At 34.3% G+C, this 20,570-nt stretch overlaps 1 protein-coding gene across 1 annotated transcript in view; it reads left to right on the top strand.

Annotated features, from left to right (window-relative positions):
* The window catches only part of Gucy1a2 (guanylate cyclase 1 soluble subunit alpha 2), a 291,599-nt gene that overhangs the window by 235,214 nt on the left and 35,815 nt on the right, over positions 1-20,570 (top strand). Inside the window, exon 7 of the mRNA XM_063256136.1 lies at positions 17,644-17,798. Within this exon, the coding sequence (XP_063112206.1) occupies positions 17,644-17,798 (155 nt within the window). The remainder of the gene's footprint in view (positions 1-17,643; positions 17,799-20,570) is intronic.

The following is a 20,570-nucleotide window of genomic DNA, read 5'->3' as shown; positions in this document are numbered from 1 at the left end:
ACAAGTTTCTGGCAAATTATTCTTTACTTAAATTAATTTTTTAGGAAGCTATGAAGAACAGTTGAAAAAAAATACTTCTCAACTAATTCAAAATGCATATAAGAATTTCAAGGAAAATGACATTATGGTAGATACTATTATATCAAGTTGTCTTTTGGTGAAATACTGTGTTGCTTAAATTGTTCTGTTATGATCTGCTTTGTTATGTCCTCTTTTATCTTTATCTTTATCTCTTTAAAAGTTAAAATAAAATTCATATAAGGGGTAAAAAAGCATATTAATGTATGCTCAGAAGTTTTTAAATGTTTTAGTTCTTCTTTCACCTACATATTGAGCCACTGATATGTGCCAGGCAAATTTTGAAAGGAACTGTAAGTATATGAGATATGTAGATATGTATTATACTTATTTTCCTAGAGTTCAGGACCAAGCACTGAAGACAGGCAATGAAAAAAAAAAAATCAATGTTTAGTAAATGTTAGAAGAGAGTTTTTGATGAAAGGCTTCCCAGAGAAAGTGACTTCTAATCTGTGTCCTCAATGGTGAAAAACTGTCCAGATATATGGAAGATTGAAAGCCCTTGAGCAGAGGTGTTGGATGGTTAAGCTAAGGTGTGAAGGTGAAGGACACTGGATGAAAGGCAGGCAGGGCAGAGAAAATGTAGCAATTAAAGCTCAGGGGATAAAAACAACATAGTGTCTTTGGGATCTGCAAGTGATTTGATATCATCATAAAATATATCACAATAACTACTTAGTAGTCCCTAAGTCATATAATAGGCATAAAAAACATGCAGCTGTTTGTTTCTTAGTAATCACATTGATTTGCTCATATTACAGATTCCTTATTCTGCATTTCATGTGTTTGGAAGAAAGGTATAAGCATGAAACAACTCAGTCCTAATGGTTCTAGGAATTCTGTGTGCAGAGAGATTCCTTAAAATCAGTCTGGTGTTAACCCAGACAAATGTGTGTGCACATATGTGGAATTGGTGTTGGTCATCTTTAATGACTACTTTGTGTGCATTTTTCATTTAGCATTTCCCCTGTGAAAGACATTTTTTTTTTACTACTCTTTGTTATGTTTTCTTGAATGAGATCCATGATATGTTAATTGTACTAGAGGCTTTCATTTAAAACTTCTGAGATTTTTCATAAGGCTCCGGCTAAAAGAGTCACAGTTACATGACTTATTCTAGTCCATAGACTCATTGATCCATGAGAATATATTGCTATGTTATTATTTTGTACTAGGGCACCACATAGTTTTGAAAACATTATAACTGGATTGAAGCTGTACTAGAAGAATAACTTTGAGTTTTGAGTAGTTATTTTAGCCCCAATTAATAATTGTTATGTTTTTCTTTTTGCAATAACTTATGTTTTTGCCCTCATATTTAACCAGGTTTGAGAAGATCTAAACACATAATTTTATAAAGACTAGGATGGAGTTATTATATCAATTATTGGGGTAATGTAATAAGCAGAAAGATTTTGTATTATGCATGGACTGAAGATGCTATATTAAAAGATTTTTTATTTTAGTTTGCAAATATTGCTGAGGAAGTCAAAGATGAATGAGGTTTAATGCCTCAAGTGGTAAAAATACTGTTTACTTAGAGGAAGAAGTTGACATTTCTGTGTAGCATTAAAAGTCCTTTCATTTCATTATTCTTTGCTTTAATTTATTCATTCAAGCAACAAATACTTTAAGATTGTCTACTAAATATAAAATACATTGATAGTAGTTGATAATACAGGCATGATTTCAAATTTAAAAGAAACTTAAAGCAATGGTTCTTAAAATTTGGAGTCTGTGGAGTCCTTTGTACAGCTGATAAATACTAGAGAGACACCATAAAGAGTACTCATAGAACTTCAGTGGGTCTGAGGGTGTGTTGAAGCCCATCATTGCACCTACAGGGATTTGGAATTTTGCCTACTGATTTCTTAACTTCCAGTTTTCTTCATTGTTTGAATTTTGCTTCCAAACCCTAAGTTTTTTTTAGCTTCATCAGGAGGTTTGTTTTGTTTCGCATTGTACCCTGCAAGTGTTAGTGGGTCTAACCTTCCAGACATACTTCTGGTTGAGAAACCTGTTACTGAAACTAAGGAGCCAACCTGGTCTGTAGAATGAGCACGAGTGCCATCTAATGCCCAAGTGGGGTAAATGTTGATAATAGCATTAATGTGATTAAGATTTAGACATAGGCACGCAAGAGTTTATGGCTGCTAATGCTGTTTGGTTAGTTGATTAGTTCATTTTCTCTAATGTTTATATATTGCTATTCTTACTATAATGTTCAATGCTTTTACTCAACATCACAGTCCCTAAATTAGCTGTTGTCTGATTTAGAAAGTAGGAAATATTTTTAAAATCAGCATATTGTAAATTTGTTTTTATTTTTAGAGGGTATATTATTTATATTTTATTTTTAAAAGTTTTAATTTTAGAATATTTTTAGACTTTAAGAATAATTATGAAGATAATACAGAATCTTCAAATACCTATCGGGTCCTGACCTAGATCCCCGATATCCCAAATGACCGTATGGTGGAGGTTTAAATAAATTGAGACAAGTACATGATTTTAGTGTTCCAGGAAGGTCAAAACCTTTGCTGAGCTCAAGATGCTGAGGGCTAAGACAAAGACTTCTCTGGATCAGCCAACTTCTATTAGGAACAAAACAAGAGGCAGAGAAACTGAGGAAAGCATGGGAAATGAGCAGGACCTTGGGAGTCATTTTAAAGTCTTCTCCAAGTAGTAAATTATGCCAGTTTAGGATAACTGTCCTATCTCTAAGATGACATTTATGGTAAGATTGTAACTGCAGTAGTGAATTTTTTTCAGCTGCAGTCTCTATTTACTTAATAGTGTTGGAGCCAAGGTGTCTTTAGCTGTGGCCTTATCTTGCCCTTTTGAGGTATCCCTGGCCTCACAGGCCACTATAGGCCTTACCCAGGACCAGTGATTCATAGAGGTTCACATACTATGAACCAGTTTCCGTTGCCAGACAAGAGGCTGAGGCCTAGGTCAAACTCACAGATAAACACAGAACGCCAATTAGTTAATTTTAAATCCTGCTCAGAGCTACTTCATAGAGGTCTTCAAAAATACCCAAGGCCAGTTTTTCCAAAATAGAAGTATAGTAAAACTATTTAATTAATGAGCCAGTATTGATACATTATTAACTAAACAGTAGAGTTCACTCAGCCTTTCCTAATTTTTACCCAGCATCCTTTTTTATGCTGTGAGTTCATGTCTAGGCTACCATATTACATTTATTTATATATTTTTTGCATTTTCTTTTTTGTCTTTTTCGTTTTATCGGTACCAGGGATCGAACTCATGACTGCCTGCTTGCAAGGCAGGTGCTTATGCCGCTGAGCTAACTCCCCAACCCCCATATTACATTTATGTAGTAGTCATGCCTCTTTCAACTTTGTTGTGGTTGTTTGATGTACAATTGATGTTGTGTGTCTTTGAATTTTAATTTATTGATTTGTTTTTATGCAAGGTCTTTTAACAGTTTATTCAGAAAGCACTTTCTTTTTCTTGTTTCTTTGATAATGCTGTATAACTAAGCAGTTTCATGGGGGCTTGTATAAACAAAATTATCATTATGCATTTGTCATTCGAATAAAAGAAGGAGAAAGAATTAGGAAGCTCTTGTGGTGGAAAAATTGATGCAGTAGAAGTCATGTGTCCATTTGGACACTCCTTAATGGCTGTGGGTTCTTCAGCAGGTCATTCCCTCTTTGTATTCAGTTTACACATCTGTAGAATAAAGTATATGAACCAAAAAATGTTTTCACTTCTTGTGCCAGTAGAAAGTAAATAAAATTGAACATTATTTTTTGAGTAAAAGTTAATAATGAGTATTTCAGATTAGCTATGCATGATCACTTACTATGTATCAGTCTAAGCTAGTACATGTTACTTTTCTATATCTTAGATAATGAGCTTTCAAGAAGTAATTTTCCCAGAGTCATACAAACAAAATTAATGATGGATCAGATTCCAAAGCCTATGATAACTTCCAAAGAGACAATACAGTTTCATCATTTATAACCCTAAACTGTCTACCACCTCAGGGGCTGTGTTATTGTTAGAGCTCCTAGAATGAATAACTCACATACCCAGAAAGCCAGGGGTCCTTTGGAGTTCTATTATTAGAGTCCCATTGTCCCCAGGCACTACCTATATGCAAAATGCTGTTTAATTGAGGCTGAGTTTCAACCAGCTTAAAAATAGATGTACCAGCTGTGGATAACAAAAAGGAATTATATGTGAGACCCAAGTTTATGATGAACAGATTCCATACACAGTGATTCAGCTGACTTCATATATAAAGGATATAACTCACTTAAATCTTCTGACGAATCCTAGTGTTAGTTTTATTTGTGGAGGAAATGCACTTAGTAAAGTGTTTGGGATCTTGGTGTAAAAGGTTTGTGTGAAATCTGAATAACTATACTTATTTTTTAAAGTTCTTATTTAACGGATTATTCTGGAATGTGTAGAGACTCCATTGGGATGCACTTATATTTTTATTTAATTAATTACTACTTATTTTGTAGTTTTGCCCAGAATTTATGAAACCACTAAGATATTCATGGATATGTTGGGCTCCTGCTTTGGGAATTGCATGACCAACCGTTTGTGGGTCTGCACATAAGTTAATACTTGGAGCTTAACTTCCTGTCCCCTAGACTAGCTAAAACCCCTAAAAATAAGAGAGTTGTTATAGAAGTTTAAAATCCAGTTTCAAAAGAATAGTTTCATTTTATAAGATAAATTTGCTCATAAACTCCAGTTCCAAAACTAAATCACGCAATACAATAGAGACTTGAAATACCTAGGCTGCCAGTCTTTGGATATGTTCGTTAAGGTCTGTGTTTTAACCACTTTCCTAGTTCTGTTCACCTTACACCACTACCATTTTACTTCAGATGTTGCACACCTTTTTATCTGCAGGTGTGTTCCAGTTTTTATCAGCAACCTATGAGCAGCTTCAGCTACATTTTTAAGTACCATTACCATCTCTCTTGCTCAGAATTTGACATTCAGGAAAATACTTTATTTTCATCCTATACAAAGCAGTTAAATGTGACATTAAAATTACTTAATCATAATTAAATGTCAGTGTGCTAAAATCTCAAGAAAACTTCAGTCACACACCAGCTGAAATGGAATATATCTGAGGAATATTCCCAATTCTGACGTATTTGCTTCTATTTTAATTAAACACATTTTTATCACATCTAAAGGTCTTTAAAATATATACAGGAATATTTTGCGGTTGGAAACAATATGTAATATCATGGTTTTTTCCTCAAAACTGAAGTAGTATATATGTTTATATATATATATATATAAAAGAATTTGTAAAATGCTAGTTCAAAATGGTTTGCTGAGCAGAGGAGAGCTATATAAACTACTTGGCTCCTGCAGTGATAATTTGTAAATATATTTATGAAACTTATTAAATGGTTCCTTTACCTTCCTGGATCTCAGTATTGAATGCACATTAGAAACTCTTGGGAAAGTTTGGAATTTTCAGTGCTCAGACTCCATTGCAGACTCACTAAATTGCGAATTCTGGAGATGAGTTACTGAACAGCTCTTTATAAGTCTTCAGGGAATTATAATGTGTATCCAAGAGTTCTAAAGTCATTCTAACTCAGGGTTTCATGTCCTTGTCCTTTCATTCTGGAGCATAAACAGATATGCTATTTATTCTTATAGTATAAAAAGGAAGTTTGGTTATGACAGAAATTAGGAACAATTAATGTTTAAAAATCATTAGTTTTGTTGTTATTTACACATCTACCAATTTTATTGTTTTCTCCTGAGAAAGAGAACTTTTGGGAACTACATTTTTCCTCAAGCAGTTCAATTAGGTAACATTATGAGTATTTTGATAATATTTTTTCATAGAAGTATTTTTTTTATTTTTATTAGGTAGCCTCTGAATTGAAAATCATATATTTGAAAGTTTTATTTTTTAATTGGTTCTAGGAGAACAATTAGAATCAAGACACAGAATTTATAATATTATTTTATGATGCTCACCAGAGTTAAACACAAGAAAGTACAGGAAATCTGTCTACAACACAAAGATCCAGAATATTCAAATAGCCCAGAGTCTGGATCCCACAAGGGTGTCCTGCATGAGTCCAGATGAAGACCTCCCTCCCATGAGTCCCACTGGAGGTCCAGAGCCCATGAGAAGGACTTACACCGGTATATTTTACGGATCTGTGCTGGGAAAGCCCAAAGATCAGCAATGGAAGCTAGAAAGTCTATGCCAGTGGGGTGAAGGAGCTGTGCTGTTAGGTTGAGGGTTCTACACTGGAAGCAAGAATTCATATTCACAATAAGGATCAAGGCTGTCCTGAAAAGCACCAGAGCCATCCTCAGCAAAACAAAGACCCCAAGCTCCTCTGACAGTAAAAACAGTCAAGTACATACATGTCAGAAAGCCAGCATGGAAAGTTTCTCCTAGAGATTAAGCAGCACACATCTTTCTCTCTGGAGCAAGGAAGCGATGCTTGATGTAAGGACCACAGCTCCCCACACAGTGTACCATGGCCACTACCGCCAAGGTCCCGAGTTCCTTTGATAATAATGGTTGAACTCATATTGGGGAAGCTAGTCTTGATGCTCTCCTCCAGGAGAACCAATGGCTTGAAACAGCAACATTTAAAGAAACCCACAACACCTAGATCTTCTACTCCATATCTCTATTTATGCTGGCAACTTTCCTCAGGTGGAACATCTATGCTCAGCACCATGCTGATTTAATTCAGCTAGCGTTAAGTAGACCAGTTTTTAATCCATCATAGTAGAGCTGTAAAAGACTGAACAATTTAAATAACTAACATTTGGAGGGGATATCTTGAACATATATGTCCACCTTGTTAAGGATGAAGATTTGTACCTTTCAACTTGATAATATTTCAAGTTCCTTAAAGAAGGTAAAGTCTTGTGTTTGGGACTGAGTTGGTCCATAATAGCTTTTGGAAGAGAAATGAGAATAAGAAGGGAAAAGAAGAAAAAGATAAAAGGCAAACAAATGTTCCCACGTTTTGTTATGTACTTTTTCTTTAAAGGATAATAGAGTAGAGATTATTTCTTATTCTCTGAAACTGCATCTCCTAGGTTCCCATTAAAGTGGCTCAAACTGAGGGATTTTTGTTTTTGAAAATGAAGTCATTCTACTGGTTGAATATAAACTTTGGTCTTGAGAATTCGTATTTCTCTCTCTCTCTCTCTCTCTCTCTCTCTCTCTCTCTCTCTCTCTCTCTCTCTCTCTCTCTCTTCTCCCTTCCTCCCTCCCTCCCTTCTCTCTGGACATACAAAACCACTTTGATAGATAATTTACATGGCTAAAAGTAAAGTAGAGGTTGCACATTTGATTTCCAAAACCCTTTATCCCTTTGAAAGGGTACCATTTCTGGGTATTCAAAAATTGAAAGTATTTTTATCCATGCCTCTATGAAGTTTATTAGAAATTTTATTCCATATTACCTGATAGGAGCTAAATTTTGAGGCATATTTTCCTCAGTTTACAGAGTGGGTTAGTAAGTCAGTAGCAATATTTTTCAATGATAGTCTCAAAATAGAAACTTCAAGTACTTCAGAGTTTTAGCAACTAACAGACTTTGTTTAAAAAAAACAACATTAAAAAGAACACTTTTATGATATTAGGAATAGGTAAGTTTTAATGTGGCCAATTATACAATAAAGATGTATTTAATGGACTAAGTAAAATATCACAGAGTGATTTGATTGTCATAGATGTGATCAGTGGAGTGTTTTCCTAAGTGCCTTAGTTACTTCTCTTGTTGCTGAGACAAAACAACTGACACCCAAGGTTAAGGGAGGGAAGGCTGATTTAACTCACAGTTTGTAGAAGTTTCAATCCATAATCTGCTGGTTTCAAGTCAGCCTGGCCCATGGCAGAGGGGCAACTGTTCGTGGTGGCAGAAAACAGTAAGAGCAATAAGAAAGGGGAGGGACAAGCCTCTTTCTGTACCTTGTACTGTGTGCAAGCTGCCCACCCTGGGGCTGGTGTAGTACTCTCAGTCTCAATACCAGCCTTGGACTATGAAACAAAAACACACTCCAGATTCAGCCACCTCTGAAGAGCCTCTGTGACTACATGAGGCTTTGGGTACATCTAGACACAAACCATAGCAATGTGACTAGTTAAATAGCCTGAAATTGGATGTCAAAAGAGTTTCTAATTGCTTTCTGCATACCCAAATAAAAACTAAATGTTGATGAAAAATACTGAAAATCGCTTTTAACTCCTTAAATGCTTTTATCATCTTTTAATTTTTATTATAATTATCAGTGACTATTTTTAAAGATTGTCAATTAGTTATATTTCTTTTGCAGAATTATATTTTTAAAGTAATACATTTTATATTATTTCTAAATAGATGCATGTTAATCAAAATATTTCAATTAAATCACATCTCACTTTGAAAAGAAGTTAGTTCATTTTTCTGTACTAAGATAAACTGAACAAAATTTAAATTTATTAAGTATGAAATATATTTATATAATAGCATACACATTAATGAGTACCCAATGAGAAGATATTAAAGTTACTAAAGTTGAGTCATATTGTTCTATTTTCTTAGCAATCTCTGATATTTTATTCAGTACCATCATCTATATAATTCCAAGCATGCTGTTCTAATCGGTCTTTAGTAGGATTCTATTTTGCTTCATCCAAAAATAAAAAGATAAAAAAGTCCAGATTTTAAATTCAATTTTTCTCCAATTTCAGAGTACTAATAATTTAAAGTTTCACTATATTTTTTAAACAGTCACTAAACAATAGTGTTTATATATCTTCAAATATATGTTATCATACTAGGGATGAGAACAATTATTTAGTCAAATATTTTCTGTAATTTGAAATTTTATTTAAGAATAGTACTTCTGTAATGTTCAGAATGAAATCTAAGATATTTTGCCCAAATTTCTATTTGTTGAACTATATTATTTGAGAATAAGATGGTCTGACACTATTAGCCTGGAGGCCAAGTCCCCCTAATTAAAAAAAAAAAAAAAAAAAAAAAAAAAAAACAATAATGCATAGCATGTAATTTATTTTTTACTGTTTGCTTGCACATCTGGCAAATGAGTAGAAATTGTAAAAATGACAGTCATTAAATTGATTGTATGCTTCCTACAAACCTCAAACTTTTAAAATTAGGATTTAAAACATTGACTACTTATTAACAAAATAGTGATTATTAATGAATGAATGAGACAAAAATACATATCTAATTTTATGGGTTGGAAAAGTATTTTCTTGTAAAACAAATACTGATAAAATTTTAGTTATTCTAATGAAATAATGAAGTAAATGTTGTCCTCCTTTTCTCCAACATTCTGAATGATTCTAAATGCCTTACTATAAAATAGTTAAAAATTCAAACACCTAAAATCTTAATATTTAAGTATAAACATGTATATAGTTAATTGCTTTTTTAACTGAAAGTCTTTTTCCTACTATAGATCTTCTATTTTGACATTTTTCTTTCTCAAATAGGAGTAATTCTACATAAATTTTTACTTATTATTTGTTAATTTGTTAACTCATATTAATAATGTTTTTAGTTTGATTTGAATATTCCAGAGTTAATATGTCTATTTACTGTATTATAAGTAGCGCCATCATTGACACTGTAATCAACGGAATAAGTACTGTGAAATGTGGAAAGGGATCTAATACGTTTTTTGAGTGTCTGCTGTGGGCCTATAGTTCATTTTATTTGTCTTAGCAGTCTTGCCAGAGTTTGGTATTATCACTATTATTTTATGAATGAAAATCTCACAGGGGTTAACCTGCCTAAATATACATAGCTAATGTATTACTTGAAAGCCTTTCTCTTTGCAAGTGACAAAAACCCAAATTCCTTAAATAATTAAAGGAAGATAGTGACTCCAAAACAGAAGCTGGGAGTTAGGAATTGCCTGCATGAAGCCAAATGTAGCTGCAAGGTTGGTGTTATCATGAATTTGGCTTTTCTTTTCTTCTCTTTGATTTGCCTTTCTGGTATTGGTTTCATTTTCAGGCTCTACAACTTAGGCACCTATAATTCCAGTCCTTTTGCTCCCCAACTGTGGTGTCAGGTTGACTCTACTGTTCACAATCTTATATCATGTGATCTAGAAAGAACAGTTTCTCCTTATTACTCCTGAGAATCATTGTTATTGGCTTACATGATATCACTTGTTCTCTTTTTAAATTAATTGCTAATATGGAGGACGGTCATACCATTGCCAATTCAGATCTGCTGCTATACATGCAGATGAAGTCAGTCTCAGAAACCTACAACATTGAGAATGGAGATAAAGATGGAGATGGAGTCAGTCTCATGAAACTTACAGCAGTGAGAATGAGAGAAAGTAAATTGCTGAAAGAAAAATCAGTTGCTATTGGTTGATTACCATTGAATGTCTCCCAGTACTAAGTTAATATGTGACTCAAAATTAAGTATCATATCCATACTTTTTTTCTGTATGTGACAGAATTACCAGCACATGATTTCTGTCTTGTTTAAACTTACTTCTAGTAAGTACTTGTCAGATAATCTATCAGATAATGTATACTGACCTCCTAAGAAGAGTTATCCAGTCTAAGTGGCAACAGTGCCAAGACTTGAAAACCTTGTTTGATTTGATGGCTAACTGCCCTCAGCCTGTGCCCTGAATTGCACCTCTTTTCTTCAAGCACCTCTTTTCATCACTTTTATTGGTCTCCTTTCAGTTGTTTAAATATTTCAAAATTTTGACCTGGGTGAACGCCTTCACGTTCTCTTTCCTTTCTGGCTATATAGCTGGGCCCTTCTTCCCTACCTGCCAAAGCGATTTGTCTTTCAGCACTCAGCTCTAAGGGACTTTCTGAAAGGAGATGTCACTAGTTCTTTAGATTTAGTCAACCTCAGCATCTCCTGGCTCCTGCTCTCTTTTACACTTTAGTCTTTTAGCATTTATCATAATTTCAGTGAACTATTTTATTGTTATATCAAAAATATCTCTTTAGCAACAAATGGAAACTCTTTTGTTTCCCTTATACACTGAGCGTGTTGCACAGAGTCTAAGGATAATATTTCAGGATGAGGCTTTCAGTGCAAGCTGTGGCTCAGAGGCATGGATGCATCAGGCAGTTTGGGAGGAATATGACTAATAAACCAGTCAGAAATGCTTTAGTGCAGAAGGGCATTAACAATCAGATGGAGAAGGGATGGAAGCGGTGTTATCAGATTTCATTAATGTGTGTTTTGTCTTTTCTAAATTTGAATGAGAAAGTGGCTAGTCTTTCTTTATAGATAGAATATCATTTAGTTTAATATGTTGGGTCCTGTAAAAACAGACTGCAGCATCACTGTGGTTTATGCACTTTCTACAGTGTACTGAGCTCAGAGTCATACGACTTAGCTTATAGAGCTGACACTTATACTAACTTACTCTTTTCATTGTGCATTCTGGATTTCAATTTATTTGTAAAATGAGAGAGCTACACTCATGGACCTGTGCTTATCCTTTCAACCCTAACATTCCTTCTTTACTAAGCAAAGAGGTTTTGGGCTTATGTATGAGCTTTCTATTTTTAAAAAGTTGTAGGAGAAATTTTTAAAAATTGCTTATGAACTCCAGTTGATAAATAATAAGCAGAAAACTAAACAAATAACTGAATTCGTTGGCAATTAGGGACTTTGATATGTCCCAGAGTATTATACTGTTAATTCACTGAAAGCAGGAGACTGACTTAATTGCGCATCTGGAAGTAGAGTAATAAATATCCTAACCTGGGGGCATATCAAAAAGTTACTTTGTTTTTCTATCAGTATCTATGGAAATACTCCTGTTTATGATCTATTAAGGCTACAGTCTAGTATGTTTCACCAGAGCTTTAATCTGATTAAAACATTTGCATTTTTGTTTTTCCTAGTTTTTTAAGTATTTGTAGCTTGCATGTTTAATGTAGAATTTTTTCAGTCTTGTTACTATTGAGTTTTTGGACTGGAGTATTCTTTACTGGTAGACAACTCTGTCCCATGAATCTCTAATTCTACTATGTAGATACCAATGGCAAAAAATCCAGACATTACCACATGTTTGTCAGGGAGTACAAATGGCCTTAATTGAGAGCCATTATTTTGGTGCAAATAAATATTTACCTAGGCAAACTGGCTAGATGGATTCAAATGTGACTAACTGATTTAAATATAGATAAATTTGCCAAGATGAATCTAAACTCCCATTTATGGTTAAATGTATATCTCTATTTTATCTAACTTTTAGACATTCTTGGCACTTTCTGATTGGGGTAATCAGTGGCTTCTTTATATAGGCCACAGTTCCTGGGAAATCTCAGTTAAGTCATCAAAAGAAATCTGAGTCTGATGATTCAGCTTTTAAGTTTTCAGTGATATCTTCTTAGTTCCTAAACTAAATAACTCTCAAATCTTTTCCATTATTTGTTTTTGCTGTATTGAAAATCTGGTAGACTTTTTAGATGGCTGTCTGAAGAATTTTTTTTCTTAGGGACAATTCTTTCCTCCACTTTGCCCAAGAATATCAGAGTCCTCCATAACCATTTTCACTTTCTAATAGCGCTTATACTGATGATATTTTTAGTTACACATTTTGAAAGGAGTCAGAAGTAGAACTACATAAGCTGTCTACATATTTGATGGAAGTCTTTCTCAAATAGAAAGCACAGAATAGAGAGGCCAGGAAATTTGTTAACAGGGACTCTGTCCTGTTCATCTGCTTAAAAGGATTACAGCAGTAATCATAGACTCAATGTGATAGTCTTACAATATAAGGTCTGGGTGTTGTTTTGGCAAGCCTGTTGTACAAGGTAACAATAGATATAAACTTTCTGAAATTACAGAAACTCAAGTGAATATAATACGAAAGGGTATGTTGCTAATTTTTGGGAAAGGCGCTTTTACAAATACCTTGTTTGAAAGGAAACAGTCTCTCATCAGAAATAGACTTGTTTTTTAGAAGATTCACTGCTTTTGCTTTTAAAATAAGAGTTACAGGGGCTGGGGATTTAGCTCAGTGGTATAAGCACCTGCCTTTCAAGTGTGTCGTTGTGAGTTCGATCCCTGGTACAGAAAAAAATGAAAAAGACAAAAAAAAAAAAAAAGAGTTACAAGAATTGGAGTTTTATTCCATCTTTATAAAATGAAAAGTCTGGACAAATTATGTAAAAGAATTGTGCTCAGGACATTGGATGCTAGGCAGTGGAAGACAGTAGTCCTTGAGCACTAGCAAAGAAACGAGATGAACTCTGTCATTATTTTACCTTTCTGCCTTGGGAGATGTAGTCAGGGGTTGTAAGGAGAACAATTAAAATCAGGACATGGAGTTTATAATATTATTTTATGATGTTAACCCAGAGTTAACACAAGAAAGTGCAGGAAATCTATCCACAACACTAAAAACATAGAATATTTAGCCAAGGGCCTGAATCCCACAGCAATGTCCTGCATGAGTCCAGATAAAGACCTAGAGCCTATGACAGTGCCACCCATGAGTACAACTGGAGGTCTAGAGCACACAGGAAAGACTCACGCCCATCTCTTTTATGGATCCGTGCTAGGAAGGTCCAAATGTCAGTGGTGGAATCTAGAAAGTCTATGCCAACAGGGTGAAGGAGCTGTGTGGTAGGTTGAGGATTCTATGTTAGAGCCAAGAAGTCACACTCAAAACAAAGACCAGGGCTGTTCTGAAAAGCACCACAGCTATTCTCAGCAACACGGAGATCACAAGCTCCTCTGAGGATAAACACAGTTGAGTGCATGCCAGGAAGTCAGCATGATGAGTTGTCCTGGAGATTAAGCAGCAAAAGTCCTTCTCTCCAGTGTCAGGAAGCAGTGCTTCATGTGAGGACCAAAGCTTCTTCAGGAGAACCAATGGCTCAAACAGCAACACGTGGGACAATCCACAGTGCCACAATGCTACAATGGCTCAATGCCTCAACACCTTCCTTCTCCTTCTCCGCATCTCTATTTACGTTGGCAACTTTCCTCATGTGGAACATGTATACTCCACACCATGGTTATTTAATTCGGCTAGCATTAAGTTGACCACAACTTTTTAATCCGTAACAGGAGACTTCCAGACTGTGGTTCAAGGAGAGGTAACAAGGAGGCCCTGACACACTCCTAGAATTGAAGAGATTGAGCTGAGCAGCTGGGGAACCCTAAGAGGATAGAGGTAGCATACGGATTATCAGATACACCAGAGTTGTACAAAGGCCACCTTAGATGTTCCAAGGGTCCTTCTCATGTACTCAGTAGAGTATTGGTTACTGCATGAATCTGAGGAACTACCTGAGCCCCAAAAGAAGGGGAAGAGGACATACAATGTCATTGAAGAAAGAAATGTCTGATTGTCATGTAAGTTTTGGGGAAAAAAGAATGTCTCTTTCCATCAGGCAGAATGGAAAAGTTCATAAATTTGCATTAGGGATAATATTCAGATGTTCTTGCCTTAATGATGGAAGATAATAAACCCTTCACAAAATACTGCTCCAGACTTCCCCAACAAATCTTAAAAATTAAGACATGAAAGGAAAAAAAAAAAACACTCTTTTCACCCCGGAAAACACCCCAGAAAAAAATTCAAGAACATTTAGAATATATGTGTCCAGCACTCAATAAAGTCAAATCTATAATATCTGATGTCCAATAAAAATTACTAAACATGAAGTGAAGCTAAAAAATAATATGACTCAATGAAAAGAAAAATCAGTCCATCAAAACTGACTGATGCACAATGGAAAAACCAATTTACAAGTAGCAGACAAGAATATTAAGACTGTTATTTTAGCTATATTTCATATGCTAGAAGGTTAAATTGATACTTTAATTTGAAACTCCTAAATTTAACTTCTAGAGAAGAAAATTATATATCTATGATGCAAAATATACTGGTTATGATTAACAAGAGACTAGACATTGCAAGAGAAAAGATTAGCCAATTTGGAGGCATGTAGAAATCCAAAAATAAACTGAAACAGAGAAAATATTTCAAATCAATGTATCATCAGTAACTTTGGGGAAAAAAATCAAGTATCCCAACATACATGGTCTTAATCTCTGAGAGGGAGGTGTGTACAGAAAACAAAAACCTAAAAATGTATGGAAATTTTTTAGTTTTAATACAAACCATAGATTTGAGATTTTTGTGTAACAACTAAGAGTACATGAAATATAATGCGATCAACAAAGAAATCATAACCAAATTACTTAAGTTAGCAATATAAGAAACACTTAAAAGCAGCCAGGATAAACAGATGTGATGTATAGAGAAGTTAAATAAGCATGGCTGGTGATTTCTCACCAGAAGCAATGGAGTTGGAGATAATGGGAAATATGTTTTAAGTACCGAAAAGAAGAGCAAATAAACAAACAAGCAAAGAAAACAACAAACTGTCAACCTAGAATTCTTTCAAAACCAAAATATCTTTCAAATGGAAAGGCAAAATAAAGTTTTTTTGAGCACATAAAGGCTGATCGAATTCAGTATGAGTGAACTTAGTGTAGAAATGTTGAAGTCCTTCAGGCAGAATGAAAACGATATCACATTCAGTCTGGACCTACACAGTGAAATGAAAATCATATCAAATGATTACTTCATGATGCTTGTGTTGAACTTTTGCCATCCATCTTCCTCCATTCCATAATCTAGAACATAGGGATATAAGACATGGAAGAGGAGTGCAATACAGAGGACTGGAGGGGTCAGGGCTACTGACCATTCACAACACTTTCCCAAAAACTGATATTGAGAGACAAATTAAAGGCTTTTGTTTTATTTTTTTCGATTTTGCTACGATTTAACTCAAGGCCTTTGCACTGAGCTACGTCCCAGCCTTCCCTTCCCTCAACCTTGCCTTAAGACAGAGTCTCACTATAATGCTAAATTGCTTAGACTGAGCTTCAGTTTGCTCCGGTCTCATGCTCTCAGAGTGCTGGGATTATAGAAATGCACCAATATATCTAGCAAAGCTACTTTTTAAAAGTGTTTGTGTTTTACATTTTATTAATACAGCAGATTGACCTTTTCTTAATTAATGCAATTTTTTTAAAGCTGTAAAGTTATGCCTTTAATATTTAGGTCTTCAGTTTACTTGGAATTTGTTTTCATATGAAGACAGAGTTGATTGAGAACATTCTAACTCAAAGCCATCTTTTTGCACTAATGTGAAACATTAACTTATATCACTGATTTCAGTAGTCTATTTCTTTATATAACGATATTCATACTTTAATTAAATATATTTGCACTAAAACAATATCTGGCAGGATAAATTACTCCATTGTTTACTTTTTCTGCTGTATCTTAGCACTTCCAATCATATCAACTTTCCAAATAAATTTTATAGTATTTAAATAGCAAATGAGGATATGATTGGAGTCCACAGTTGCATGACGTTCATTTCAGTCTGTCAACTAGTGTTGATGTAGAGCAGTGATGGCAAAGCTTTTAGAAATACGTGTCCAAACTGCAACCCTAAAGCCTGTTATTTATTGCAGAGTGCCAACATTGCAATTACACCTGAACACTGAACTTTTACTTTTTTTAAAAAAGGATTTATACACTAACATCTTTTGTCTTAAAGGAAAAACACAATAACATAAATGTTATAGGTTCACCACCATTGTCTAGAATCACCACCTTGTCCTCACAACTGTAGTGGCAAGAAGGATGTGGTAGTGAAGGGTTGACAGTTTGCCTTCCTGTTCTGTATCTAGAAATTAGATGTTCTGGCTGCATTGTCTTAAAACTAAGGATATCATTTCCTACTTTTTCCCCCACTAGTTTCAGTTCACTAGTTTTTGGTGTGGACTCTGTTAATAAAGCTTCATTATGGATCCCATTTGAGTGTACAGCAGCAGCATGTTGAGGGCACCTTCATGATGTGGGACAGACTTACTTAAATCAGATTCTCAGAGAGTAAAGCATGGTGGTTAGTGTACTTTTCGTTTTGTCAGTGCCTTGGCTGACTCCAGGATTGAGTGCTCTGTTACTCCATTTTAGTTATATGCTGTGGAATTCTGGAAATTTATGCTACTTTCATTATTTACTATTCAGTAAATAATGGTTTCCTTCGTGTGTTATTCTAAGTGCTGAATATTCCAAAGTAAGAAAATACACATACAGTCTTCTCATGGGAAAATCTAATGCCTAATTAAACAATACAGAAATACAAATATTAACTTACAATTGAGTTTAATGCTATAAAGGGAAAAAGCAGGGCTTTCTATAAAAGAGAATCTGGTGTAATGTATATTTTATTGAAGAATATTATGTGCAAATGAAAGCTGATTGAACCTGTAATAGAAACAGTTATGCAGTGAATTTTTTCATATACTTAACCTGTTCATTTCACATTTATGTTGATTGAGAACTATAATGTTGATTAAGCATTATATAAGCTCACAAAATGACTTAGATTCAGTTTATGTTTTCAGTTCTTAATTTAATTATTTAATAATTAGAAGTACTTCCCATTAAAATAATTGCATACCAAATGGAAACAAATACGTATTTTCTTTTCCTTCTTTACCTTTTTCCTTTTTCTTCTTTTAGATGAGGATAGGCATTCATTCAGGCTCCGTGCTGGCTGGTGTTGTTGGGGTGAGAATGCCTCGATACTGTCTCTTTGGAAATAATGTCACTCTGGCAAGCAAATTTGAATCAGGAAGCCACCCTCGGCGCATCAATGTCAGCCCGACCACCTACCAGTAAGTGTTCTCTGACTTCTTCCCTCATGTCTTTGGCGTTGACTTGACCTTATACTCTGTCGTTTTTTCAGAGTCTATTCTTTTCCTTGATTCTGTCATTCTCTAGAATATGAGTAAATCTGTGCAGTCTAAAAGATAGTAATTGTGCCACAACTTTTATTTGCACCTTGAGAGAATGCATGGAAAATCTGATTTGACTGAGAGGTAAATACAGGTTTGCCATTTCCCACAGTATCTGTCCTTCTCTGGTATATCTGTTTAAAATGCAGGGTAGAACATGCTAAAGGTCTGCTTTATTCTATAAGCTCAATATGTCAAAATATTCCTCATCATCTATAAAAATCAAATGAATAAAATAGAAAAGGTAATATCTCTGCTTTTAGTCTTTTTAATAAATATAAAAAAGAAATCTAAAGTTGAATATATACTTAATGAAAAGTAAAACTTTGAACTCTATTTTTAATGTTCTCTTTGACAGTGCTACTCCTATTTGCCTCTTAAGCTCACCCTTATTTTGTGTCTGGTAGATGTCATCTTCCCTACTAGATATTAATCGCAATGTAAGAAGAAACACAAGTGGTTTCACTTCATCATTTATATTCCAAGTACTTAGGAAAAATGTTTAGCATTCAAAATGCATTCTTCAGATAATTATTCAATTAATAAATAAATTATCAACAAGATACACCTCTTTAGAATTAATAGCAGAGAGTTATACAAAAATCTTTTATCCTATCTCTGACTTTGGCTTTATAGTAAGTAGTAGTATGCAAGCTATTTGATTAGTACCAAGTATTTGATGGCTTAGAAATCATATTGAATGCTGTAGTAGAAATAGCAATGAGTTATTTTTATTAAACTGATCACAAAATCTTTGAAAATAAAAATAGTAAAATTTGATTGTAATAATGAATAAAATGGTAATGTTTTGACACCACCTCCAATGAAAGAGAATTTAAAATCTTTTACATAAAATTTATGTGCATCCAATTTCCTGAGGAACTAAAATTATACATATAAAATTGACTGAAAGTTGAGTGGTTTTTTTTTTGTTTTTTTTTTTTGTCTTTTTCTTTTTTATCAGTACCAGGGATCGAACTCACGACTGCCTGCTTGCAAGGCAGGCACTTATGCCGCTGAGCTAAATCCCCAGCCCCAAAAGTTGAGTTTGAAAATGTATTTTTAAGGTTCTGTCTAAGCTCATTAAAGTAATAAATACAGTTCTACCAGTGGTTGGGAAAAAAGAAACACATTTTGCCAATTTAAGGAACTCAAGAGATTTAGGAAATCTGACAGAACTTCTGGACCAAGCTCCCAGGGATATATCTTCACTTCATTTAAGAACTACATACCATTTTTAGGATGTTGGTAAAAGAGTTTTTTCCTTTGCAACTTCTTCCAGTTTTTCTATCATAATTCCAGGCATCAGTAATTGGCATATCAAATTGAATTTTGGAAACTTCTCCATAAGATCAATGAAGTGGCACTTCTCCTCTAGACTGTAGAGTAAAAATAATTTCTTAAGAATCAGCAACTTCACTCTTGTCCTCTTTCTGTGGTCATATTTCCCATCATGGTGTCAGTATTTATTTTCCATGGTTGGGTAACTTAGTGTATATCATTAAAAAAGTATGTAAAGAGTGAATCAACTGTTTGAGAAGTTCACAATCTGAATTTGGACATCATATCTGTGGCTGGCTTTGTTTATGTGAGACCAGCTACACAATATCTGTGAACTCTGGTGCTGATTTGGATTTTATAGTATTTTTCATATTAATTAAGCTTGTGGTGATCCTTTGTATTGACTGAGGTCTGGAAAATTGAATAATTTCAATAACTCTAATGTGAATGCATGTCCTGTGATTGTTCTGTGATTTTCCTGTAAATATCTGCCAAAAAGATGAAGTGAGGCCATAGATTAACATATTGCACTGCTATGTGAATGCTTTCTAAGAGACATTTTCATGATCCCAATAATGTAATTGTTAATGACACCTTTTAAAATCATGTTTGCATGTAGCCCATTTTCAAATTAACCATTTTTCTTCCTCTTTCCCTATGCTTTATTTTTAGCAAATATTTATTAATCAGCTACTTATAATGCAAACACTGTAGTGAGCATTTAAAGTTGTAACAACGCACAGCATAAAAGTAATCTCTGTCCATATGGAGGACATTACAGACTTGATGTTAGATGTACCTGAATGAACAATTAATTACAAATAGACTACTACTGGGCTAAGAACCCTGAATTAAAAATATTAAAGCAAAAAGAGGAAAAATCTCAAATAAAAATGGAAACATAAGTTGAAGCCAGACCTACAGGAACAGGCAAGTCATATTGAAGAAGTTATACCTAATCCTAGGAACAAAGGTGAACAGTGAGAACTTACACACAGAAAAAAGATTTGATCAGGTTTATACATTACAAAGATTTCTATGATTGTAGAAAGGAGCAGGGGTTTATGAGGTGGGAGGTGACAATCCAGTGATTGAGAGCAGGTGTCCTTATCCTCACTTTACTGACAGAAAAATGCACTGCTGTTACTGCGATCCTGGAGTCCCAACCATTAGTCATTTCAATGTGTTTCCAGTGCATCAGTAGAGTGGTTGGATTCCATGTGTTGATATTCATTTTAATCCAGTGTACTGTTAAACAAAAAAGCACCTTGCCTCCTGGTAATTCTCTAGACAGTTAAATCCAAATCAAGGACATGATCTCAGTGTGACTGACTGAGTTTTCATTTCCTGTATCTGATGTGCCCAAGTACT

The sequence above is a fragment of the Cavia porcellus genome, unplaced genomic scaffold (genome assembly GCF_034190915.1).
Source record: "Cavia porcellus strain 051 isolate PalLab524CR breed Dunkin Hartley unplaced genomic scaffold, mCavPor4.1 scaffold_9, whole genome shotgun sequence".
In the NCBI taxonomy this organism is placed as follows: domain Eukaryota; kingdom Metazoa; phylum Chordata; class Mammalia; order Rodentia; family Caviidae; genus Cavia; species Cavia porcellus.
This window is presented reverse-complemented; position numbering and strand designations above follow the sequence as displayed.